Below are 26,865 nucleotides of genomic sequence, written 5' to 3'. Positions count from 1 at the left end.
AGAGCAAAACTAATAGACCTACGCACGGGTTTATTTGTAGAGCAGCTGTGAACTTGGGCATTAAGGAAAACAAGTAAAAAAAAAAAAAAAAAAAAAACACAAACCAACCTATGTTAAGTAGTCACTACTGGCAGGTTCGGCCGATTTCTAGAACATTGACTTCTACATTGAATTGTAAAATATAGAAAAGAACGTGCCCTGCGGCCCTACTAAGGTTTTCCCTCGCTATCTCTCGTTCAGGAATATTATCTGCATTCAGTATTGTTCTCTGCTACATAAAGGAACCAGCCTTGCTGGTAAGCTATATGTAGGGGCCAACCTTCTAGAACTTTCCCGGCTTCTATATTCAAAGGCGACATACATGTTTTTCTGTCTTCATACATAAGATCCATACTCTTCCTTTCTATATTATTAGAGTAAATCTGTAAATGTTAATGTCATTATATTTTAATCTGTATCGTTCAAATCCAACCTATCATCATTAAAAAAGACAAAAACGTTCAAAAGTGTAAATGGTGTGAATTAGTCTAAAATAAAGCAACTAATGTCCTTTGGAAGTTCCTCTCAATTATCTTTATAGCATTTATTCTGAAGTTGGTTGTCCGTCCACTTATTGCCTAGCAGCTTAATATATTTGGTTCCTTTCTATATCAAGTTTAATATTTAGTTCACAGAGTACTACCCAGCGAGCATTAGCGAGTCAAAGCGGGTTAAAGCCTCGCAGGGCACGCTGTTTTCTGTCTTTATTACAGCTAAATGGAAGAGGAACCTGTGTTCGTTCTTGCCGCCATGTTGGTTGTTTCTTACCGTTACATTGAAAAATGTAACTTTCTTCAAATTTCTTTACAGTTATTTGTTTACCACATTTTCTACAATTTGTTCTTAGATTTCTTAAGCTATGACTTTTACTTTCTTTTAATAGATTTTGCTGATTATTACCTTATTGTTTCAAAACTGTAATATTGTTACCTCATATCCATGGCTGCGTGATTTTATATCTGCTGCCATGTTTACTAAACGAATGCTCATATATTCCCACTATCCTATCCTACCGTAACCTTGCGCTAAGTAATTCCTTGCGCTTCCAAATACCTCCATATTTAAAACCGTTTATATAAGAAAATAAAGACAAGTTTCACCCTCCTTATACATTATCAAGCACACAAACAAGCAAAACATTAATTTCTTCTCCATAAATTTTGCTAGATACGGAGGACCAAGTTTGGAACTTAATGCATTTTTATTACATCGAAGAAAACTCCTTGTTGACTGAATTTCAATATATTCCAATACAATCTACACATAACAACGTGCCCTGCGGGTTTCTAACACGCCTCCACTCACTAACGCTCGTTCGGCAATATTGTCTCAAAACTTTTTAACTTAACCTAATCAGATTTAACGTATAAAATGAACTAATATGAGAAGAATATAGCAAGAAAAGCAGGTGAAAATGCTGGCTCACCAAAGCTAATAGAATATTGATTAAAAAAAAAAAAAAACAGGTGTAAAGCTAATGAAGACACGCTAACGAAGCTAACGAGTAAAAAGCTACCCATAGTTAACGAAGACACAAGGAATGTGCCCTGTGCGGCTCAAAATCGTCTTTACTCGCAAACGCTCGCACGGCAAAACTGTCTGAATTAAATGTTATTAACCGAACACAATTTAACGTATAAAATCATAAAACGGCCAATTAATGTAAATACAATATCACAAAAAAGTAGATGGAAAAGCTAGACAATAGCCTAGGCTATATGGTAACCGTGCCCATTGGGCTCTAACCCGCCTTCTCTTGCTAACGGACGCTCGGCAATATTGTCTGGTCAAGGTTCTAGAACACACATCCCCTTTCCATTTAGATGTAATAAAGGGGTTTAGGATTTAGAGTTCTGGGCTTTTGGCATCTATGGCTATTTAGTCTCTGAAGTATGACGGACGACGTCCCTCGGCAAAGCATATTGTCCTTGGAAAGGAAGGAAGTGGCCTGTGACCTATAATTTAGATAGCACCCCAGCATTTGGCTGGTCTGAATGAAGGAAACCCAGGAAATCCTCATTCAGGATAGCCGGCCTGAAAAAGCCTTTTAGGCTTTCTCGTCTGAAGGCCCACACCGGAGATCGAACCCGGGACCACTCGCACCTGAAGACGACAGCTTTAGCGACTACGCTACGCGGGTCCACAGCTGCAATAAATTCAGAAAACAACGTCAAATGCGGGGCTCTAACCCGCCTTCACTCGCTAACGCTCGCACGAGAATACTATGTGAATTAACAAGTAAACTTTGCTAGAGAAATGAGCAGGCCGGTAGCAGGCCCAAAAATGTAGGGGGGTCCCGATCCAACCATAGACCCTACTATAGTTTATCATCGTATTATAGTTCATTTGCAAGCCTACCGTGAAAATTTTAGTGGGCCAGCGAAAATTTAGGGGGGCTGGCCCCCCTAGACCCCCCTGGATACGGGATTGGAAAAGAGTCACTGTTTAAGTAAACAAACATGGTTGTGAATGTTCAGTGTTCTGAGTTTCGGTAATAATAAATTTCAACGATAAAGAAAAGTCCAACAAATGGAAGAAAAGAACAACGAACGAAAAGGAACCAAAACAAGGCTACTAAAATACATTTCATTAGTTTTATAAAGAGGGAGGCGTTGTTCTAGAACGTTCCCTACTGTCTTAATTAAATGTTATTAACCTAACCTAACCTAATTTAACGTATAAAACCACAAAACGAGCAAATGTGAATAGAATATCGCAAAAAGTAAGTGAAAAAGCTGGCCCCCCAAACCTAACTAAATCCCAACAGGTTATGCATACTAAGCATCACAATGTAATAGATTATTTAATCTCAGTAGCGTAGCCAGGATGTGTGTTTGGGGGGGAGCAAGTGCTGTTATAGGTACATATAGAAAAATTAGAAACAAAAAAATATATAAACATAAAAATACATAAAAAATTAAAAACATCAAAGTACCAAAAGTACATTGTCGGACCTCTCTGGGGGGACGGCCCCTCTGGCCCCCTTCCATACGCCACTGTTTAATCTACAGTAATATTAGCGAACTTTCATTGCAACATGTCAAAAATTTCTTCCATCAGGTCCCTGCACGTGTCATGTATCCCATGTATGTCTCAAAACAAAACAAACATTGACAAGCAGTATTGCCAACATCGTAAACAAACAAACATTGACAAGCAGTATTGCCAACATCGTAAACAATGTTGTTTCTTAACATACTGGCAAGAAGACGCTAGAAATATTGGGCCGTACGCACAGTCGTTCTGACGCGTGATTAGTGCCATAACAAAGAGTTCGACTAACATGTGTTTGTTGTAGTAGTGAGGCGTTTAGTGTGACGCTAATCATACTTCAAAACGACTTTGCATAAGGCCCCTTAATTTTAAGGGAAATAATATGGCCTACTAGTTTAATCGCAAGGCAACATTTAAAAGGCTCTAAATTCCTATTCTAACAATAAGCCTTGCGAAAATAGCTTTAAAATTTTCTAGATCAAGCAACAAAGTTACTACATTGGATACACTGATAACAACAGACAAACGATAACTGTTTTACGCTGTCGCGTATGTGATCAATTTTTGACATCAATTCAACTATTCCTCCAAACATCAAGACATAACATTCTAATCCAGCGTTTCCCAACCTTTTTCAACTTGCGGCACACTATAGGTGTAACTTGATTTCTCGCGGCACACCCATATATATAATTTGAAATGAAATATAAAATACCGTGGTATTTTTATGTGATTACTGATGTCCTTACAGAGAGGAAAGCTCGTTCACTGATTTTCCCCCGTGGTAAATCATTATGCTTATTTTTCATTCTAATTTTAAAATAGAAAACAATTGCAATGAAATATAGAATTCGGGTTTTTAAAAATCCACTTTCTCTTTCGAAAACTGTATCTAACCTTGAACTAAAAGGGAAGATTACTAAATACTTAACGAATAAATAAACAAATCTCCTATATTTTTAAAACACAAATGTAGGTAATTTGTATACATATTTGCTTTGTTGAATTTATTGAATGATATGTTAAAATTTCAATTTACGAAATAGTCTGCAACAATAAAGAAGCAATAATGGTCATGGCAATGATAAATACGTTTTTCAACATTAAAAATGTACAGAAAAGTAGCACAGTATGAAACTTAAAATTACTACTAGATTTATAGTAGAGGTAATTGTAGATTTATAGTAGAGGTTCATAATAATGTGAAATACAAATATACATTTTCCACTATGTCTTGCAATTTGATTTCTATAGAATTAATAATTTGTTTCGATTTCCTCGCGGCACACCGGTTGGAAAACGCTGTTCTAATGGGTCAAAATTAATGAAAACAAGGCAGTAGATCATTTTGACATTGTATAGTTGCTTAATTTTTTTACATTCATGGAAGATATAGGCCTATCCGTAATATCAAAAAATCGACATATTTCCTTATGTTGACCATTGGAAGGCAATGCATTTATACATATTAAATATGTCCAAATTTGAAGACATGCATTGCTGAGTCGTTTGGACCCGTTTCGGGCTCTGTGTGTAGGGGAAACAAGGGGACCCTTAAACCTTTTCAACTTCTACTATATCTTTGGAGCTTTTGTGTGTAGTACTTACTATTTTGTACAAATTTACTGTTTGAGTCGTAGAACAAGTATGGAACATAGTTTTATAAAAAGTCTGCCTACGGAAGGGAAGATGAGTTGGACTTTGTTTCGCTGTTTACCAATTTCCAAAACATTGAAGATAGATATTTGAAATTTTCTAAAAATGTTATCTTCACACTCTAAACTACTAATAAGAAAAATTTCAGAAATTCAAGATTCAAGAGGGCGCAAGACTGAGAGAAACCGATTATTGGTTTATTGAACAGTTTTACATTCTGATTACGAATTTCTTTCAAAATGCTCACCATACAGCAATGGCACTTCTATACACAATATGAGTTGAGTTGATTTTGAGTTTATCGTCCCTTTCAGCAGCGAGGTTATATGAGACGGGACCTATTGATTAACGTGGAATGCGAACCACATGAGCTCACGCCGGGAATGAAACCCGAGACTCCCACGCTAAAGGCGCGTAAGCTAATGGATTAGCCACGGAGCTCTATACTAGTGGTGGGCACAAAAACCGGTTTTTCGGCTTTCTCGAAAAACCGCTGCGGTCTTTCATCAAAACCAATTTCGGTTTTCTTCGAGATCGGTTCTGTTTTCACCGAAAACGGTTATCGGTTTTCTCCAAACTCGGTTCGGTTTTTCACCGGATCCGGTTTCGGTTTTCAAAATTTATTCTATTTCTGGCCAGAATAGTGTTTTGTTGTTCTCCGGAAACCGATTCCGTTTCCACAGAAAAAGTTTTATATTTTCCAAAAGTTTCCATCAAAACTAGTTTCGTTGAAAATCGAATTGGTTTTAAAGGATACCGAACCGGATTTTGAAGAAAACCGAAACTGGTTTCTACGAAAAACCAAAACCTGTTTTGGAGAAAACCAAAATGTCGGTTTTACGGGTTTCGGTCTTTGTAGCTTCCTTTGGCTACCCTTGACCCCTCCACTGAGCTGGTCGGAATTACTTCGCACACGATTAAATGATTAGATTGTGGGAAAGTAATGAGCATTTGTATTATGCACATGGCTGCAGGTGTACCAAGAAGCTTCATTTGGTATCCTTACGCAGAGACGAGAAATTAAACTCTATTAATTTTAACAAAATGTTTCAAAACTTCTCTAACCCTAAGCTAACCCGACTCTACTGTACCGTAGTTATCCCGACCTCACTTTACTATAACAAACTCTACCCTATTATACTCTTTGAAACTGGTCCTAAGAATTCAAGATTTTTAAATTTTCGTAGCTGTTATTACGCGCCTGTCGAAAGCCAGGCGGACAAATAGCTTCTTCAGAATAAATACGTAAGTTTATAAGTTGAGATGAGGAACTACATATACAGAAATGACAGTATATCTATATTTTTTACTGCAATATGAAAAATCCCTTATTGAATATTCTTGTATTCTCATTCCTTACCATTTCTATCTTATTTACTGTTCTTAAGACAGTAAATTTCTCTCCAGATAACAGTATGTACGGTATGGTAGGTAAATTCTTTCTGCGATGGCATGCATGACATTTTCTCTCATATTAAATTCTTACGTTTGTAATATTAATTTTATATCTGACCACAATGGATATAATGTACTTAGGTAGAGATCTTGCTCCATATAACTGAATTTCGTTATAGAAACTGTTTTTTTAATGTAGTAATGTTACTATAAATATCAAGGAAAATGATGAATTTTATAGAAATGGAATGATGTAATAAGTTGTTATATTTAATTATTTTATTTATTTATTATTCATAATCTTAAATCAGATGCAATATTTTTAGGTGTAGACGTAGGTACGAGTCACCTATTATATATATCACTAAGCAATACTATGAACAATGTCTTTGCTATGGGAATAATTTAAATATACAAAATAATGAACAAGACCGCGAGTATATATATTTCACAACCTACCCTAGCGAACTGTTCAGGGCTCATTTCAGAACTTCGCTTGAGGGGAGGGGGGAAGAGCACCACCGACTTAAGACTTTCAGGTTTTGTACTAGTATATTAGTAATCAATCGATTAAATGTATTATGTATTCCAAAAGCCTCACGTGGTATTGCAATGGGACAAAGGGGGAAGAAAAGAGACCTGCGGGGCTTCTAACCTCCTTCGCTCGCTCAGCAATGTTTCGTAACGTACGTAAATCACTTTTTATGCATTATATATTACGTACAAGGACAATGAGTATTATTTAGAACCTATATTAATGACAAAAGTTTTATTAAATTAGGAAAAATAAAAAAAAAAAGAATTTATTTGAACCCACGCAAAAAGCTATTTTTATTACTAGCCCGTGTGCTGGCATTGTCGGTCAGAGGCCCAACAGCAGCTGATGAATACTTCAAATTATATGCTCGTAGCCAAAGCTCCTGTGTAAAAATTGTTGAGTGAGTACCTTAGGTTTCTGACACATGAATTTTTGGATAGGGTACATATTAGTTCCTGAGTGAAGTCTTGACCCGACTAACATAGACGAGTGTAGGACAAAATCCAAGCGGACAAAATCGAAGAGGACAAAATTCAAGCGGACAAAATCCAAGAGGATAAAATCCAAGCTAAATTCTGGTAAGGCGGACAAAATCCAAACGGATAAAATCCAAGGAACACTATCATGTGCGTAGCTGTGGTATGTGCCTGTGAACACCCTAATCAAATTGTATGTTTATTCCTTTCTTCAATTGACATGCATTCTAAAGTTTTATCTGTAATTCTTCAATTTATTGAAATAATATTTCATTTACATTTAAAGAACTGAAAATCCAATAAAATATGTAAGATTGACACAGTAAGAGTGCAGATAAGCTTTAATTACTCATAAAACAGTCTGGTCACTGCTAGGACATGCCCAGGTGAATCCAATTTAGGGTAATCAGAAATATTTTGACTAAAAAGAGTATACTCACATAAATTAACTAGAAAATGAAAGCACTGGCTTGCTATATCAGAGATAACAAATAACAGCAAAGCAGCCCAGCCTTAAAAATAGTACACTACTTACTTAATTCTATTATATTTATTGAAAATTAAAGTAAAAATAAAATTAAAAAGATATAATTTAGATTAAAAAAATACTTCTCTACCCTCAAAGTATTTACTTCAGTTACGCTTGTCAAAATAACCAATAATATATGCATTTTCATTTAGTTTGTCTAGACACATTTTCACATTTCGATTTTCTAGATAACACTTTTAACTAACTAACTAACTCTATGGCCTATGGAACCCGGAGGTTCAGTGCCGCGTTCACAAAAGCTCTCCACTGACTTCTATCCTTAGCTAATTGCATCCAGTTTCTACTTTGTATTCCTATCTCTGCGAGATCCATCTTAATATTATCCTCCCATATGTGCCTAGGTCTTCTTAATGGTCGTTTTCCTATAGGTCTACCAGTCAAAACTTTGAAAGCGTTTCTGCTTTCTTCCATTCTAGCTACATGACCTGCCCACCTAAGCCTCCTAGACTTGACGATCCTAACAATGTTGGGCAAACCGTATAAACTATGTAGTTCCTCGTTATGAAGCTTCCGCCATTCCCCATTCTCGTTCCTCTTGGGTCCGAATATTCTTCTCAGGATCCTGTTCTCAAATACTTTCAGTCTATGTTCTTCCCTCAGAGTAAGCGACCATGTTTCGCAACCCTACAGAACAACAGACATGATTATCGTTTTATATATTTTAAGCTTCAAATTCCTCAACAGAATTCGGGACGGCAAGAGATTTTGAACCGAATAGTAACACGAATTCGCTGCTTTTAGTCGACATTTAATTTCTTCGTGAATATGATTTTCGTCTGTTAATATTGATCCTAAGTATTTGAAAGTATCTACTTTATCAAAAGTGTTATTTAATATTTTAACGCCTCCACAATTTGCCGTATTACGGTCCCGACGCACTTCCATGTATTTAGTTTTCTCTGCATTTACTTCTAAACCCATGTCCCTGCAAGCGTTTAATAAGATCTCTGCATTTATTTCTACTGTTCTCCTATCATCCCCTATTAAATTTACATCAGCATATGCCATAACCTGGTGAATGCCGTTCAACTCTAGGCCCTGGTTGGTATCTTTGATTTTCCTTATGGCGTATTCCAGCACAAAGTTAAATAATAATGGCGACAACGCATCTCCTTGTTTCAGGCCATTTTCGACGTGGAAGCTCGTGGACAAAAATTTTCCTACCCAGACTTTGCTTTGGGATTCACTTAAACATATCTTAATTAATCTAATTAGCTTTCTCGGTATTCTAAGTTCTGTAAGAACGTTGTATATTGTTTCTCTCCTAACCGAGTCGTAAGCCTTTCTAAAATCAATAAATAGTGGATGTACCGGGGTATTGTATTCCCACTTCTTTTCGAGTATTTGGCGAATGGTAAATATTTGGTCAATAGTTGATCGATTTCGTCTAAATCCGCACTGATAATCCCCAATAATTTCATCTGAGTATGGGGTCAATCTTGCTAACAGAATATTTGAAAGGATTTTATAGGATATTGACAGAAGAGAAATGCCTCGATAATTATTACAGTCAGTTTTGTCGCCTTTCTTGTGAATTGGAACAATGATTGACTCTTTCCACTCTTGTGGCAATTCTTCCTTGTTCCAGATAAGGAGAATGAGTTTGTGTATCTTGTTCCACAATTTTTCGCCTCCAGCTAAAATTAACTCAGCCGGAATTGCATCTACACCCGGAGATTTGTGTTTCTTTAATTTCTTTATAGCGGCTTTCACTTCTATTCGATTGGGTTCTGGAATATACGGTTCTGCGGTGTGTATCTCCTTTTCTCCACGCACATTAGTTTTTGGCTGCGTGTTCAGCAAATCGTCAAAGAAATCTTTCCATCTATTTAAGAGGCTATCCGTATCAGTAAGAACTGTTCCGATAACACTTTTACATTATTTAATTCACAGACATTATTACATTATTAAAAATACACATTACATATTTCACATTTTGATCATTTCTGACGAAAATTTGATTAGTATATCATAATTATTTGTTTCAAAATTTACATAAAACACTACCAACAAACAAATCAAGACTTCTGTGTGCCACCTCATAAGAAAGGAATTAAAATACTCCAATGATTGGTCTCACAATAATATGCTGAGTGTCTTAAATGTATTATACTGTATATAATAAAATTGAGAAGAAAATACATACTTTTACAATGTATTTGTACACACATGATATTTTTACATACTTTCATATGGATGTATAAGAAATTAAAGCTTATCTGCACTCTTACTGTGACAATCTTACATGTTTTATTGGATTTTCAGTTCTTTAAAAGTAAATGAAATGTTATTTCAATAAATTGAAGAATTGCAGATAAAACTTTAGAATGCATGACAATTGAAGAAAGAAACAAACATACAATTTAATTAGGGTGTTCACAGACACATATCACAGTTGTGAATATGATACTGTTCCTTGAACTTTATCCGGTTGGATTTTGTCCGCTATGTCAGAATTTAGCTTGGATTTTGTCCTCTTGGATTTTATCCGTTTGGATTTTGTCCGCGCCTCAAGATAGACACCATAGTATTGGAGCTATGGACCTTTATTTTTCTCATTTTTTCGGTAGCCTATAACTCCAAAAGGAAGCATTTGTGCATCCAGGTTGGTCTATACTTTCTGTCTTATCTTGGTGACATGAATCACCTCCCAAAATATGTTTTGAAATACCCTTCATACAGTTCAAGTTTATTTGTAGTAATGAAGTAATTAATGTTACAGAGAATAAGCAAACATATTATTAAAAGTTGCTAACTGTGCAAAATTATTAAAGGCAGAGACAAAGTTAACTATTATTACGTAAGTTCTACGAAGGGTGACTTATTTTCTCGGATGTACTTAATCATATTTGAAAATGAAGACTGGTTTCCAAGGATGGAATATGATCGGAATTTCTCTGAATAGGTAGGTTATTTGCACTGGCGCAAATCCCAGGGGGGTGAGGGGGACATTTACCCTCCAACCTTGGAGCTGGAGGGACTGTCTCCCCAATAATCCGATTTGAAATGTGTTTTTTTCTGGAAAAATGTGATAATTTGTGTCCGATTGCCGCAAAGGACAGTGAAATGAAATTAATGTCCCACCAGAATAAGCCTCAAATCTACCCGCCTTTCAATGTCGAAGACAACTCTGCTCCCTGATCCTCCACAGAATTGTTTTTCAACTTCACAAATATTTTAAGCATCGCTTAACAAAATAATAATAAATAATAATAATAATAATAATAAAAATAAAGAGAAAAGAAAGAAAAGAAACGGTCTTACTTGCCCCCCCCCCCCAATGTTAAAGACAGATTTGCACTGTTGGCCTAAATATAATTGATGGGCTTGATTTAAGATTTCTTTCTAGGGCCGAGACTGGGCCAATAACTTAAAATGGAATACGATACATTACCTTTCAAAGTGGGTTTTATCTACGGGTTCTTATTCTTATCTTAGTACGTGTGTTGGCTGAGCAGTTGGTAAAAAAAAAAAAAAAAAAAGTATTAACCAGCATATGTTCTATATTTGTGAAACTTGATTTCACACATATTTCAGATCAACAGATTAATAGCGTAAATCAATGTATTAATTGGTGTCTTTCCAATGTTTAAAATGGATAAGTTGCAATCAAATTGAAATAAAATTTTTAAGTTTTACGTCCTGCCCATATGCCGCCTAAGCTAAAGAAGATGGTGACGATGACAAATGAATGAAATGGTGGGATGAAGGAAGTGGGAAGAAACGGGAGTACTCCGAGAAAATCCACGCAAATGGTGATTGTCCACCACAAAGTTCACATGGCGTGAGCTGGAATACAACAAAGGACCCCATGCATGAGGGATGAACACATTACCATTGCGCCACCTCGACCCCAAGCTCCGATCAAATTTGCATGCTACTCAATAAATTGAATAGGAAAGCGATATGTAATTAGGTATAGTTTTAAGTTAGTGAGGAATGATTGAATATTTCGTCCTCATGCCTGCTTCCTACGTAAGATCCAAAGCCATAAAATTACCCTGCGGTGACGTAAAATATATAAAATCTTGCTTGTAGTACTCATCTAACACGTATTGTTGTGTGTTGTTGCATATTGCGCATAATGAATGTCACTTCCGGCCTGCTACCTCCTAACACCTAGCGAACAGAAAAGCCATCGCTTTTGTGCCTTGACGTGGAATATTTTTCTCTTCGTACGACATGTTGATAAATGTTTCTTGCATATGTAAGTAATCGTTATCGTGTGTTCTCAACCGTCATTTGTCACTTGTTGCATAGGGACACATTTCTGCTCACTACCACCCCTTCACACTGCTCTGACACGCAATATATAGAATTGTTCCTTATGGTGGCTTTCAAGCACAGTTGGTGCGGGATTTTGGCATGCATAATCGTTATATGAACAACCACTAAGCGCTGATATCTTCACTCTACCCAATTATTTAGATATGCTCCACGAAAATAAAGTAAATAATGTTCCAAAAATCACATAAAGCAAGGAAAAATAATGATTTTTTTTTTAAATTGACGCATCGGCGCCTTTTCAGATTTTCCTGGAAGGGGATAAGATTATTCATTCAGAAACAAATTTTATGCTTTATCAACATATTACTATACAATTGTAATACTATTCATGACTTTGGATTGTTTTAACAAAAGAAACACTGACCAAAGCTTAAAACCCACTTTATTGCTTGAAAAAACACGCTTATAACCCTAATAGCACAAAATCTTCCCTAGGATGTCCCATGGCCCTCCCGCCCGGGAAAACGGGACTATCCCGGGACGCTCCCATAGGACTCCTGCGACATCCATGGGACTGACACGCGAATTCCAGATGTCCGCGTTTGTCCCGGGAAACGGGACGACCCGTGGGACTCCAGCGGGAGTCATGCAGGAAGAATCCCGTAGGAAACCAGAGGATATCCTCAGGCAGAACCACGTACGCGAATGGGATAATCCCGGGACGATCCCGTGGGACTCCTGAGACATCCGTGAAATCCTGATGAGAATCCTACGGGACTTCAAACGGAAGCTCATGTGTAACCGTGTAGCATTGCACCAGAAATGACGATGTGAATCTATTGACTGTTTTCAGGCTCTGGTTTCAGATTTGCAAACACAATGTACAGTGCAAATCAAACGAAATATGTGTTATTTCACGTGTAGCTACTTGAGAGGCGCCTTTGAAAAGCCAGAGCCTAAAAATAACCAATAGCTTCACTCTGTAATTACCGATAGAGCTATCGTGCAATACCACAGGGTGGCCTGTACATGAACTTCCGCTTCAAAGTCCCAGTGAGTCCCGTCATTTTATATTTATAGGCTATAGGCAGTGGCGTATTTACGATTTTGTTTCGGGAGGGGCTTTGCTATCTTTCGGGGAGGGGCTTTCCCTGGAAATGTGAAAATTCTGCAAGATATTTCATTTACTTTACTATACTAAGTAAGATTTCGGGGGGGAGGCTTAAGCCCGGAAGCCACCCCCCTAAATACGCCACTGGCTATAGGTAAACATTTCAAAAGCAAATGTTTGACTCGTTGACTTGCACTCTCTATTACCGCAGTAACGTTTCCAATGATATTAGCTATGGTTAGGTAAATTTAAATTTCGTGAGAAAATATATCAATTGGTGCCTTTGGACAATCTCCTTGTTGGCGGGATAAACTGCAAAATGTAGCCAGTGGATGCTTGACGCCACATTGTATCATCATCAAATCCTTCAGACGTCTTCCTTGTGACAAAGTGATCTGTACGATTCAACATAGTCATATATGGGACTATGCGAAATAAGAGCGAAGATGTAGCTATTTACAATATATAAGTTATCTGCATATAGTATTTTTCCACATTACTTGTAATAATAACTAAGTTAGTGTTGTTCAGCTGTAAATTTCTCCTCAAGGGATAGAAAGAAAATAAGAATGGAACATGATTCAACTAGGGGGAAAAAAACTGCCTTTTCTGAAACATGAACCTAATTAATCATTAATAACCGAAGGTCACGTTTGGATCGTAGTTATCTAGCATCTGTGTAGCAAAGAAAGATATGCTTAATAAAACAAATGGGTTACACACGTACAATCTTTTATTCAAAAGCTATCATACATGAAGGGATTTTTTCACCCTTTCAAAATATACATCTAGGGTTTTATAATGTGAGCATTTGCATGTTCATCCCGGCTTCAGTCACATCGCACTTTATGTGTATTCATTTGCCTGTTAACATCGCGCTTTGTTCATCCCCTTTTCCTACAAAATGGAAAAGGAAAAAAATTCTGTTAAAAGACGAAGTGAGTGCAAATATTCATAAAAAAATTAGCCACAGAAAAATCTAATAATTACGTTAAATACGTGTGGATGTATGGAAAGTAGTAGGGAGATGACACTTGTTGGAATTACTCGCTTTATTATTATGATCCAGTCATAAGACAATGAGACCTGTTTTGCTTGAATTGAAAAATCTTTTCGCTAGAAATATGTAAGTACATGTGATGCTGCGAATCAGTCGCGCTTCTGACAAGAAGTGAATATAATACTAAGTATTAATTATAAACCAACAACGAACTTTAAAAAGCAGAGAAAGCACACCAAGTTTGGATTTAGTTCGCATAGCGATGAATATATAAAGTTAGCCTTTAAATCAGTAATCAAGCCAAAAGGCAAAGACAAGCAACATAGCTAACTGTCCAGGCCAATCGAGGCACACACACATTCCAGTTCGAGCTTTGGATAATGACGTTTGTCTCTTTTATTCATTATTGAACATTACTATCCCTTGACGTAAGTAAAAAATTGTTTCAATGAAAGAAAAAAAAACTCTATCCATTGAATTCATTTACTTTCTTTTGTATCAGATGTCATGTAAAAAGTGGAAAACGGAACATATGAAGCCAAATTACTAGCATTACTTTGTTACAAACCTTGAGATAGAAGTTAGAAAGGAGCAACTAAGTATTTGCAATGGGATGACCAAAAATTACCCGAACCGTACAAAAAAGAACAAGATTTCCGCTGGACACACACACACATACACACACACACACATACACACACACACACATATATACACACACACACACACACAATGAAGATAATGTGAATCAACTGTGGTGTAGAACAGGGTGTCTACTGGTACTTGAAATACTGGTATTTGATTTTCTTACTGGAAATATTGGAATGTACTGGAAATTATTGTCTAATACTGGAGAAATATAAAGATTTCCTTTGAGACCCTTCAAGATGGCAGTCCCATTATCTGGGTGTAGGTGATGATAAAATTAATTGGTCAAACATTGAAAGAACTTGGTAATTCGAGAAAGAAAATCAATAGTGTTTCCTTTTTTTTTTTAACCCACTAGTTTCTATGCATTCTTTCCATCAGAATATTGAAGAACTAGCTTTATCAACACATTTTACAGCTTCTTGAATATCATAGTATGCTTTTTTTTTTATCCAGGGTGGTGTTTTGAAAATTTGTAAGTCAAGAAGTCAACTCCAGTAAACACCCTGTAGAATCCCGAAGGACGATCGCCCCCAAGCAGTCTTTTGGCATGTTTATAGTTTATGTGAAAGTATATCGTGTAGGATTTCTTGGGACATGGCAAAATAACATTAAAAACGAAGACTGCCTGACCTGTATGAAGATAAAAATACAGAACTATAATAATTACAATAGCCATCTACACTATTTAAAAGTCATAAAACGTATTTAGTAGACACATCCCACTTCGTAAATGGGTTTCCATGCCTATCGCGGGTGCGTTACACATGCAAAGAGAGTGTATTATTAATTTTACAACGACTTTTCTTAACTATTAAGTAGGGTCGCACAATGGTGTCTTTGGTGCGACATCAACAATACATTACATTATAATACAGAATAATTTTATGTATTATAATTGATTGCTTGAAGCTTCCGTTCACCACGTCGACTAAGCAAGAGCAAGCAATTTACAAACCTAAAAGTGTCAATATGTTACTTACGTTTCTCTCTTTTCATTCTTTCCGTTGCGTGACGAAGCCAGCTTTGAACTGGTCTTTTGATCTCAGCATCTGTAGCAAATTTGCTGGACGCGTGTTGCCTCACTGTCTCTGGAAATATAATATTTCTGAATGAGAAAAACTGGCAAATTTCTGCAATAGATATGTGTTATAACAAGAAGGCATATGAAATATAATATTCGACATGCATTTCAATAAATGAAATGAGGTTCCAAAAGTTATGGGATACAAAGATAATAGGTCTATTGTGCTATGCCTTCTCGAGCATGGCGAGTGCAGCAACTTGGAATGGCATGGACTCGACAAGTCGGTGGAAATCCTTCATAAAGTCTTGGTTGTTGGCTATTATGACGTGATTGTTGCAAGTAAAACGTGTGCACAAATGGTTCGTACGATGATATCGTACATGTTTCTATTAACTTTATGTCTAGCAGTATAGTTGGCCGATTCATTGTTTAGAATGTTCTGCAAACCAATCGCGAATAATTTTGGCTTGCTGATATTGTCTAGGTCAATCGGACTCGAGGATCCAAGAATGCCATATAAACACGCACCACATAATTACAGGCCACAAGCTTGTAACTGCCTTGTTGATAACTTGAGTCTACGGCGTCTAGAGTCTCCGCCACATACGCACTCTACCATCAGTTCGTATCAACTGGGATCATGATCAGTATGGCTATCCGGCATATTGACAGTTATCAAGAGCAACACACACATTGATAGTTTTCGTCGTAGAAGCAACATCACGGTCAATGACCTTTTACAGAAGTTCAAGTAACAGAAGTCGAGTGCTATGTGCATTTATATTTGTTTTCCGCAACACATGAAGTGGTTCTATACCGCTATCCCATAACTTGTAGGACTTTAGTGTATTTCAAAAACAACATCCTAATTTTATTTAAAATCACGAAGCATTTCAGACACGTGGTAGCTTGTAATTCTACCTTATAATTAAGTTTAGAGGTTTTTCAAAACATGAGAAATATTTGTGTACTATACCATGATTTAAAAAAAATATCTCCTGGATAACGCAAACTGCTCAACATTATAAAAAAATCTACCATCCATTCTTCTTTCTCAAAAATAAATTTTAAAATAGAATGAAACAACAGTTCACGATCATTAAATTTTAAGAAAAGTCAATTATGATATTAAACAAGTAGTGAGTATCAAGAAACTAAGAGAATAAGTTTATGTAAGCTGGTATAAAATACTAATTCACAATCCTGAATTTAATTTCTCGAAACATATCGACATTTATTTTCTCATACAAATTCTTTGGAAAAACTGAGCTCTGTGAACAAATTACTTCGGAGAATTGTGTTACAATACTAACTTCTGGATAATTTTTGTAGTGGATGGTCGAATCGAGTGGAAACACATACAAATTCTAGTTAATCGTCTTAAATAATAACATAAGAAAATATATAATAAATCATAATATATTACCTGTAAGAACATCACAAAGTGCAAGGGCTGAGAATGATGTCTTCGTCTTTCCGCCTGTCCAACTTATTTCCGCTGCTAACATGTTGGTTAGAATTCGCTTCATTATATTCGTAACAATACTGTCAATATTAGTACCCCCTATCTTACGGAGCTCTGCAATCTGAAATATAAAATTTAACATTAAATTACGCACCAAATTTATCAGAGTACAAATATAAAATTCTATTGATTGCAAACTTGGTAATTTCAGGAATTATCAGGTCTTAGCACTTTAAACGTTATGAACTTCATAAAAATTTTTTTAGAGGTATTCTTTGTAATTATTTTTGAAAAAAGTATTTAAATTACAAAAGCGATACTAACACATTAAAGTATACTTCATTCTTATCGAAGTTGGTTGTTTTCAATGTTTCAGTTAAAAATATTTCTCGGACATTAAGAAACACCAAAAAATACTCAATATATTGTGCACATAGCGAGAACATATACCATTATATTCACGATACATACTAAGCTTTATCAGCGGAGACCTTATGAAGGATGGAACCTAAAGCTTAAAGTGGGATCAAATCACTTACCCAGTTTGCACCCAAGAAAAACTGTCCTCCGCCTGGCCCCGAACCCAAGACCTAGCTCGACCCTCTGTAGACTCATGTACAGAAGAGACCTGATAGAAATGTGTTATATTGATCTTGCGTACTTGTGAATATTTTAAATTATTTTAGAAAGACAACTGCACAAGTGAAATCACTATACAGATTATTGGGGTGAGCGAGCTTTTTTTTTTTTTTTTTTTTTTTTTTTTTTTTTTTTTTTTTTTTTAACAGAACTAGTCCCAGGTATTTGGTGACCGAACTTGGCAGGATCATAGTCGACTAAGTTTCAGAACTAGAAGTTGCGAAACCTTATTGACTACATCCACATCTTATCAATTGGACTTTTCAGTTTTAATTTTAAAGTTCCAGCCTTTTTTAAGAAATAAACGTCGGTTTTAGCGAACTGGCTATTATACAGTGACAATAAAATAAATTTTAACACCATGTGTGTTGATTTCCTCGGGGTTTTCCCATTTAATTACATTTCTTTCATTTCACCATTTCACTTATTATTATCATCAGTCTCCTTTAGCCTAGGGCATAACCCTAGGAAAATTAATATGCAAAATATCTGCTTATGAAAAACCACACCGGCACGATTAAAGCGGGAGCTTTTCGATGTAAAATATATATATATATATATATATATACCGCCCAGCAATGTACTGAAACTGGACAATCCCGATTCACAGAATACTATCCGTATTAGAATAAAGTGAAGTGGGCGAAGCCCAAATTCTGTTGTTCCCTAGTAAAAAATCAGATTGTAACTATGCTAATGTACTGATTGCACCAAACCGAACAAGGTGCTTTTTACGAAAACTTGTATTTTAAGCACATGACAACTTTATTACGTCATTTTTATTGATGTCTACTTTCGGAATAGCCTTTTATGTTGTGAAAGGGCTCATCAACCTCCTGTTGCATAAGGATGTTAAGGCTACACAAACTTAGTTATATTTAACCTAAATAAATAAAGAAATCAATTTGAACAAAAAGTAACTTTTCTTTTCTTTCTTTCGACAAAACATGGTTTCTGCCAACCCTGGCAATAACAAGGATTTATGAGCAGTAAGCACAATACGTTGTAGCTTTCCATTACTTTTACATCCAACACTGCCTTCCATCACTCACTGGCGGGTGTAGGACAAAAGCTCACTAGACCTTTTGTCTAAGCTGACTAAATATATAAATAAAAGAAACACATGACTGGGATAGTCATCCATATTTTTCGATTATATTTGCGAATTACCACTTTTACGTAAATCACACCGTGCAGATTAAGAATAAGGTAACATGTTCCAGCCAATATTACCCTTCACAGATATTGTTTTTCTCTTTTCCTCCTCTTTTCAGAATACAACCCTCGCTCAGCTTTTACAATTTGAGTTACTGCAATACTTTTATCTTTTCTTATAATACAAATCGTTGTCATAAAAATCTAAACTAGTATATTTTAATATATTAGCATTAAATTAGGTTTGCGTATTTTGCGAATAAAATACAATAAAGTGCGTGAAGAGTGAAGTTGCCTAAATGGGATGGTATTTAGTATTTCCCCCAACTCCATCCATGGAACTGGTACTGCAGCTTAGTGAACCATTGTGCTAATGAAAGAAAGAAAAAAAACTGCGGGGTTTGTCACCCCTTTCGCTCGCTCAGCTATATTTCGTAACGCAACTAAGTCACTTTTTTTCAGGGTTGGCAAAAACCATGGTTTTTATTGAAAAAAACAAAAAAAAAACGGTTTTTTTGGTTTAAACCAGGTTTATTTGGTTTAAATAATTTGCTCTATATATTCATATCATATATGGACAGAAATAAGTTTGTTTCGCCTTGATGTTATTATGCAACAGCCGGGTTATGCTGGAAGGGGTCACATAAGCTTAAAGCGGAATAAAAACTGCTTCTCGAGTTAAATCCGATAGAAATTGTCCTCCATTTGAACTCGGAACCAGGACTAATTGGCCACAAATGCGATACGTCTGCCGACTCACTCACGAAGGAAACCTGATAAAAATACGTTGTACTGATCTTTACATGCTTCTTAATATAGCTCTCAAGAGTCATTTCAGAAGGACAAAAAGATAAACAGTTGCACAAGTGAAACCATTATACTGAATTACATATGGACAATTTCAAAGTACTACGGAGTACAGACGAACTAATTTAATTCAAGTTAGTTAACAACGACTTATATTGGTCCAAATTAAAGAAATACAACGACTTAATTTGCATATCACAAAGATACGAATTATTTGGGTCCACTTTGGCTCAGACTCATTTATACATAAATAGATATCGAAGATACTTCTCATTTCACTAAATGCCTCTCGTGGGGTCTGTATGGCTCTTCCCCCCCCCACACACAAAGTACGGAATTTCGATGTATTTTATTAATAGTAAACATTGAAACAAAACAATATTTAGAATGTTTCTTTGATTGCAATTAGGCCTACATAACAATAATAACTACAAAAAAATCACAAAACAAACATTTATAAACTTACATAAAAAGAGTTGCTTTTGTAGTATAATCTTTTTGAGTAATGAATGGGGAATTTAGGTCTGAATATAATACGAATAATATACGGGAGTGAAACGTGATAACCCACAAATGTGTGTTCATCAAGATTTTACAAACACTTACACTTTTACGAACATTTTCGTTTTTTGGTTTAAACCAGTTTTTTTTTTTTGAAAAAACCACCTGGCTTAAACCTTGGTTTAAACCAGACAACCCTGCTTTTTTTTAAAAATCAAAATCACTACCGTAAAAGACTGGAGGAGAAACAAAAAGCAACCCCCAAATTGAATTTCATTAAGACTTTAGTTCTTCGCATAAAATCTTTCGTCACTGGTGCCTGATAACCCGAATCACGCTTCACAGTCTCGATATTTGGAAATTCTAACCTTTCAACCTCCGTTGCGTTTTGAAGGGGTTCGTAGTATTTACAACTATTATTTGTAGTTGTAAGTCGCAAATATGTTCGGGGGGCTTCTAACCCCGTTCGCTCGCTCAGGTAGACCTGCATTTCGTAAAGTAAATAAACCACTTTTAATTTAAACATTAATATAGTGGAGAGATGTAACTCAAGCTACGTAAAAAAAAAAAAAAAAAAAAACCCTCCACAATAGCCTTTAAACTGTTTCATTGCATCGTCTTTGCAAATTTCAACACTATGATGAAATTTGCATGAGATACGACCGGTTAAAATTTGTAAAAAGGCAGATTCTGCTGCGCTGCTTTTAAGTGCAACACTGTTGTGTTTGCTTAAGTCACTTCACAACAGAAAAGAAACACAAAACATATGATGAAAGCAGTTTTAATTGAAAATAATCCATGTTCATCAATTTCGCTAACTAACACCTTGGCGGGTTAACTTTAGCAGACGGCTCTACCAAAAGAAAAATTTATAGGTCGAAAAATATTAGTAGTAAAATAGTGAAACGGTAATATAATTGTTTAAACTCATAAACCATATGGGGCCGCGGTGGCACAGAGGTAGAGCGTTCATCGATCCCAGCTCGCGCCAAGTGAACTCTGTGGTGGACAAACACCGTGTGCGTGGGTTTTCTCGGGTTCTCCCGTTTCCTCCCACTTTCTTCATTCCACCATTTCATTCATTTCTCATCATCACCGTTTCCCATAGCCTCGGTGCACAATCGTGAGACGTTAAAATAAATATTTCATTTCATTCAATTTCATAAACCATATGTGGGAGTAAGTAACATAGGAAATTATATGTTATGGTGGAACTATTTGCTAAGGCAAAAGGCGGCTGAATACAAGTTAGGAAGAGATGGTAAGTGTTGTATCTGAAGATTTGGGAAATGGTTAGAAACAATGGTTGCAGTGCAAATCATGTGTCACTTCAAAGGTAGAAAACAACTAGCCCTGCGGGGCTTCTAAGCCCCTTCAGTCGATCAGCTATAAGTTTTGAGGAGCGTTTTGTAACACTAGTGCCCCAAATCTAGTAAAAAATAACTAGACAATATTTGCTAATCTTCGCTTTACCACACATATCTTAACAAAATCCCAGAGGCTTGTGCTGGACACTGAATGGCTGCTTATCAGTTTGGTACATCAGGTACAATGCAGGTTTTATGGTAAATCAGTTTGCGTGTTTATTCTTAAACTGTACGCCATAATTTCAGCATGAAATAACAGTGTGAAATAAGAGTAAGAAGGTTTTAGATAATTATTTGAAACATAAAAAGTGAAAAATATTTTAAAAGATTCCGACCTATTGTAAATCTGCCCATATTAATCCATTGTTCATAGCATTCCTGCTCTGTTGAAATTTAAACATTGAGTACTACGGCTGTACGATCACCATTTCATCATTTTTTTACAACTAGAATAACAACAACCCTTTTTTTTAAATCACTAAAATTTTCATTTCACACACTTACCGAAATCAATTATGCTGCAGACTAAAATCTGTTGGAACACAATTTTCACTAACATCTACCACTGCGTCACCGCTGAACCTCACGTATTCCCTGCAATACCACAAACCACAATGCAATTGTGACAAACAAATGACGGTTCCGAACGCGCACCACAGCACTGAGGACCAGGCGAAATTTTATGGTTTATATTTTCTTTTCTGCAGATTTTTAAACATATTCTTTTATTATGAGAGAAATACGTATAATTTTGTGAATTTCTATTTCCCGTTGCTAGTGGCCATCCTGCGGGACAACCGTGGGATTCCCATGCATATAGACCCATGCCTGTCCCAAGCGGGACTTCCCTGGGATTACCTATTTATATCCTGGATTTTTTAGGATCGTTGTGGGTCGTACGGGGTCATAATGGGACGTCCCGTGGACTACTTGTGCTATTAGGGTAAGGAACAATTTTTTTTTGCAAGCAACAGAATTATGTTAAAAGCAGGGTGCGAATTACCGGGGGGGATGAGGGGGATTTTCCCCCTCAATCACATTTTGTTCCCCCCCAAAGAAGTCAGCTGAAGTATCCCCACCGGGGATGCTCGCTTTCCCCCTCAAACTATGCTTAGTATAACTCCAAATTTCACTGATTTTTGTTATTTCTTGTAAATTTAATCTTCTAGCTGTATTTCGAAATGATCGATGTAAACTGTTCAGTTTTGGTCATTTCTACTTACCACCTAATTACCCACTATTTTCAACGTTGTTTAATAGAACTATATTATTATGACTACGGTTGTTACTTGCAACTGTACCTTCGTACCCTTCAGTTCCTCATCGTTTGTGAATTTGAATGTACTAATTGCGTATAACAAAGCAACATATAGATTTATAAATGTTCTTAGCGGTTGGCCAAGAAGAAGTAAACAAATAGCTTCTTCTACCATACTTGGCAAAGTTCGGATATGTCATATTCATTCTCTATATTTGTATCGATTATCATCTTATTTTAATTTTTGTTATAACATGTTATTTCATTTTCCAGTGTACTCTTTGTTAGCATGTGGTCTTCATTCCCTAGTAGGTTGTGTGTATGCAACTCAAAAGTTGCATTTAATTTGTGATAATTAGCATAGTAATCACTGCTTTTACAGTTTACGGAAATGAACTTTTGAAACTGTACTCAAAATCTGAGATATAGGTATTCTCTCGTAAGTATATGTTAACGTACACGCTGGGGGATACGCTCCTAGTGAGCAGACATGTTAATGAAGGTGATTTTTAGGTGAATAAGCGAATAATTCAAGATTTGTTTCAGCATTTGTTAATACGACTGGTTCTCCGTGTCATTGTCCGTGTCTGTATAAGAATTTCAACTGGAGCGGGTTTTTTTAAAGTTAACCCTTCATTTTTCCATCTTTTCGCTGTACAGTTTGCTGTCCACGCAATTAATGTTGTCTGAAAAACTTCAGTGTAATGTTTTACTTTATTTGAATAACGTAGCCCATAGTGAATCAACTCATCTTCAACCTAACAGTAAAGTAATTTTTAAGTGTTGACTTTCTGTGCCCATCACGGAATCGATATTTGGAGAAAAAAAGTCGTGATGAGCACAGCTTTAGCGGGAGGTAGAAGCACAAGCTCGAAATCTGAATTGAGATATTTTAAATATTTGGCCTTCGATTTGACCTTGATGTGAGAAATCGGGACCAGCAACAATCCATTTCTTATTTGATAGGCTAATATCTAGATTTTCTTAAATAATAATAATAATAATAATAATAATAATAGTGGTTTTCACAAGACTGAAGTAGGTTTCTTTTCGCAACCTGTATGTATTAATGCAAAGTGGAAGCTTTCAATATGAGTGGAAAAATTAGCATATGCTTGTGATCATGGCTATGGCTCGAGCCGAATTATTAACTAAATAAACCTTAGAGAGCTACGGGGACAAGAGTGAGTACAACATTAAAACACGTTCAGAAAGGTTTAGTGGGATGTGTGTATGTCAGACAATATATATGTGCATAGTTATTGTCGGTAGATTTATTAAATTAATAAATCTCTTATTTATTACAGATGCCACACACACACACACACACACACACACACACATATATATATATATATATATATATATATATATATATATATATATATATATATATATATATATATATATATATATATATATGGGGGTAAGGCATTTATTGTCTCATTTTGAAATTTGAACCTTCACACTATGTTCTTTGGCCTAATTTTATCCCCCCCCAATATAGATTATCTAATTCGCACACTGGTTAAAAGTAATATAACTGTATTTGTGATTTACAAGTGTAGGTTCTAGTGTAAAATAATCACAAATAGCTTACAACAGATAATATAAGTGAATGCGTATGAAAGATCCTTTTACTAGATGCTATTTTCCACCTTCGGGACTTTTCTGCAGAATGTACAGGACATGTAATTTATGTTTATAATTACGGCATTACTAGTATGAAACCATGACAAGTGCTATTGAAAATTGTATTATTGCCTAAACCCACTTCTTACCACTATCCCAGCTTGCGCGCATGCCCACAACCACTGATGCGTCTGTTTCCTTCGGACGAACATCTATACGGGCCTATCTTCTTCCCCTTGTACTTACTCGGTTAGATAGCACTCGTGCTTCTTAGTGGCCACTTCACACATGTTGATTCGTGTTTCTTCCACTCTAGTTTTTATGCTTCACATCTGGAAGGCTTATTTTTACGCAAATCGTAAGAAATGTATATTTTCAATAATTACTTCTTGTGGCCCTCTTGAATTTTATCTATGCCATCTAAGATATTTTCAAGTCGCCTAGTGGGGACATTTTAGAGGACAATACGAAGGAAATTAGTGAAAGATTTATATTTTTCTGCTATTCTTTCTAGATGTTCGCCAAAAGTAAACCTGTACGGAAACGAATTCCTAAAATAGATAAGTGTGCTGGGTTATATTGAATCTATACGGATCTAATTATGCATTACAATGCACAAAACGTAAGATTAACACTTGTAAAGGTCTTATTTAAAGTTATCCATGTAAATTCATGCAGAAATATTTCTCAAAGTGCTACGTTTTCAACTAAATTTTCTACTCCATGTTTCGATGAATACATGTGAGAAGAAAGAACAAATGAAGAAATTTGAAAGGAAAGAAGGAAGGAGGATATAAAGCACCCTACCAAGAAAATGGCTGCTGTATCCAAGGATCTTATAAAATATTATCTATTTATAACATTCTTGGCTGTATCGTTACTAGAACATCCATATACGTATTCTGGTTGATATTATTGCAACGTCGTCACTGAAAGATATATCCAATAGAGTTATTAGTCTATATGTGATAGTGTATATACGAACCTTGATGTGATACAATTAAATGCAATTTTGGAATTAAGAATAACGTTACTTTACAACAAATGAGAGGTTAATAAATGTTAAATAACTAATGAAAGATAAACACTAATTCCTTATTTATATGAGTTACAAAAGTGCAAACTTTGGTGCAAAATAATACAAAGAATTTTTCAAGATGCTAATTTAAAACTTAAGTTGCATTTTTAATGCTTCTTGAAAAGGAGAGATTCGAAAAGATTGGGCAATGTAATTAGGTGAGGAAGATACCTTTTATTACAAATATACTGTATTTTAAATGTATTACACATTTACATTTTTTGTGCTATTTTAGTTTAGGTCTTACATTCATGAAATTATATTATTTTCTCTTAGATTGAAATGCATTATTAGTCCATTTGAAAATGTTTCTCAAGGCAGACGCAAGAAGCTACATTATACTAGGTGCACATTGACTTTAGGAGAGATTTGTGTAGGCAAAATGTAGTGTATGACCATATGGCATAAAAACTACAGTGCATAAAACACGGGTAATAGTAAAGATCAGCTACTTCTCATCTCCCGTGCACGAGGATACATCTTACTGTTGCACTATCTAAACACCCTAAGTACAAGGGCAAGAACTCAGTCTATTACCTACTTTTTAACATCCTATATAGTCAATGAATAATTCCTGAAAGTATGGCGTTTCTCGTCCTTTCCTAAATGGGAAGTACGGCTCCTTAACTATAACCAAAACACGAACCAACCTTGAAACTCTGTGCTGGCCCACTTAGGGTAGGGTAATTTGGGTAGAGTGGAGTAAGATAGGGATAAGCAGGGTAGGGGCAGGAACGGGTTAGCTTAAGCTTAGGGAAGTTTGATTTATTTTCGTAAAATTCATACAGCCTTATGCAGAGTCGTTTTGACGTATGATATGCGTCATACTAAAAGCCTGACTACTGCATGAAACATGTTAATCGAACTCTTTAGTATGGGACTAATCGCGCGCCAGAACGTCTCTGCATAAGGCCCATAGAGTGTAATTTCAGGTTTATGGCAAAAGTGACAACGCTCGTTTTGTATCCAAACGCGTAAACATTCTTGAAGTGAATGTGCGCCCTCACTTAATGCCTGTCCTCACTTAAGAAAGATTTAAGCGTAAAATTACCGATGAAAAAATGTTTATAGTATGATTCTCAGTATTTATACCTAAACTGAGACTATACGATAAATACAAGCTAAAAAGCACGAATATTGACCAATAGACCTAGGACAGGAGAGCTAAAAGGGGGTACTTCCCACTGGAGTGCGTCTGCAAGGAACAGGCGTGACAGCAGCAGTCGGTATGCACATGAAAAGTATAGTTTAAGGGCACTTCTTATGGCATAAGAAAACAGATGCCTTGCGCATGGTAGAACT

At 35.9% G+C, this 26,865-nt stretch overlaps 2 protein-coding genes across 3 annotated transcripts in view; both read right to left on the bottom strand.

Moving 5' to 3' along the window:
• Positions 1-6,332, bottom strand: part of LOC145691730 (phospholipid-transporting ATPase ABCA3-like) — a 148,169-nt gene extending 141,837 nt beyond the window's left edge. The window contains exon 1 of the mRNA XM_081767061.1: positions 6,050-6,332. The gene's annotated coding sequence lies outside the window, so the exon portion shown is untranslated. The remainder of the gene's footprint in view (positions 1-6,049) is intronic.
• Positions 6,333-13,701: 7,369 nt separating this feature from the next.
• Positions 13,702-22,500, bottom strand: LOC145692685 (uncharacterized). 2 transcript variants are annotated; one of them, XM_081768067.1, is made up of 4 exons: positions 22,100-22,500; positions 17,088-17,240; positions 15,618-15,725; positions 13,702-13,883 (listed from the first exon to the last, which is right to left on the bottom strand). In XM_081768067.1, the coding sequence occupies exons 1-4, from the start codon at positions 22,152-22,154 to the stop codon at positions 13,843-13,845; spliced, it is 357 nt and encodes a 118-aa protein (XP_081624193.1). In that variant the 5' UTR covers positions 22,155-22,500; the 3' UTR covers positions 13,702-13,842. The 2 variants fall into 2 exon arrangements, with proteins under 2 accessions (XP_081624193.1, XP_081624194.1); XM_081768068.1 differs by having other exon boundaries at positions 17,088-17,247; positions 22,100-22,224.
• Between the last annotated feature and the right edge of the window lie 4,365 nt (positions 22,501-26,865).

This window comes from Thermobia domestica, chromosome 8 (assembly GCF_964235325.1).
Source record: "Thermobia domestica chromosome 8, izTheDome1.hap1.1, whole genome shotgun sequence".
Classification (NCBI taxonomy): Eukaryota; Metazoa; Arthropoda; class Insecta; order Zygentoma; family Lepismatidae; genus Thermobia; species Thermobia domestica.
The sequence above is the reverse complement of the archived record's forward strand: the minus strand, read 5'-3'. Positions and strand labels throughout refer to the sequence as shown.

Excerpts from the sequence above, each read along its gene's own strand:
- LOC145692685 (XM_081768067.1), bottom strand. The coding sequence starts at position 22,154 with ATGTTAGTGAAAATTGTGTTCCAACAGATTTTAGTCTGCAGCATAATT. Across the intron at positions 17,241-22,099 it reads CTGCAGCATAATTGATTTCG|AGCTCCGTAAGATAGGGGGT; the intron begins GTAAGTGTGTGA and ends TTCAGATTGCAG. Across the intron at positions 15,726-17,087 it reads ACTTTGTGATGTTCTTACAG|AGACAGTGAGGCAACACGCG; the intron begins GTAATATATTAT and ends TTATATTTCCAG.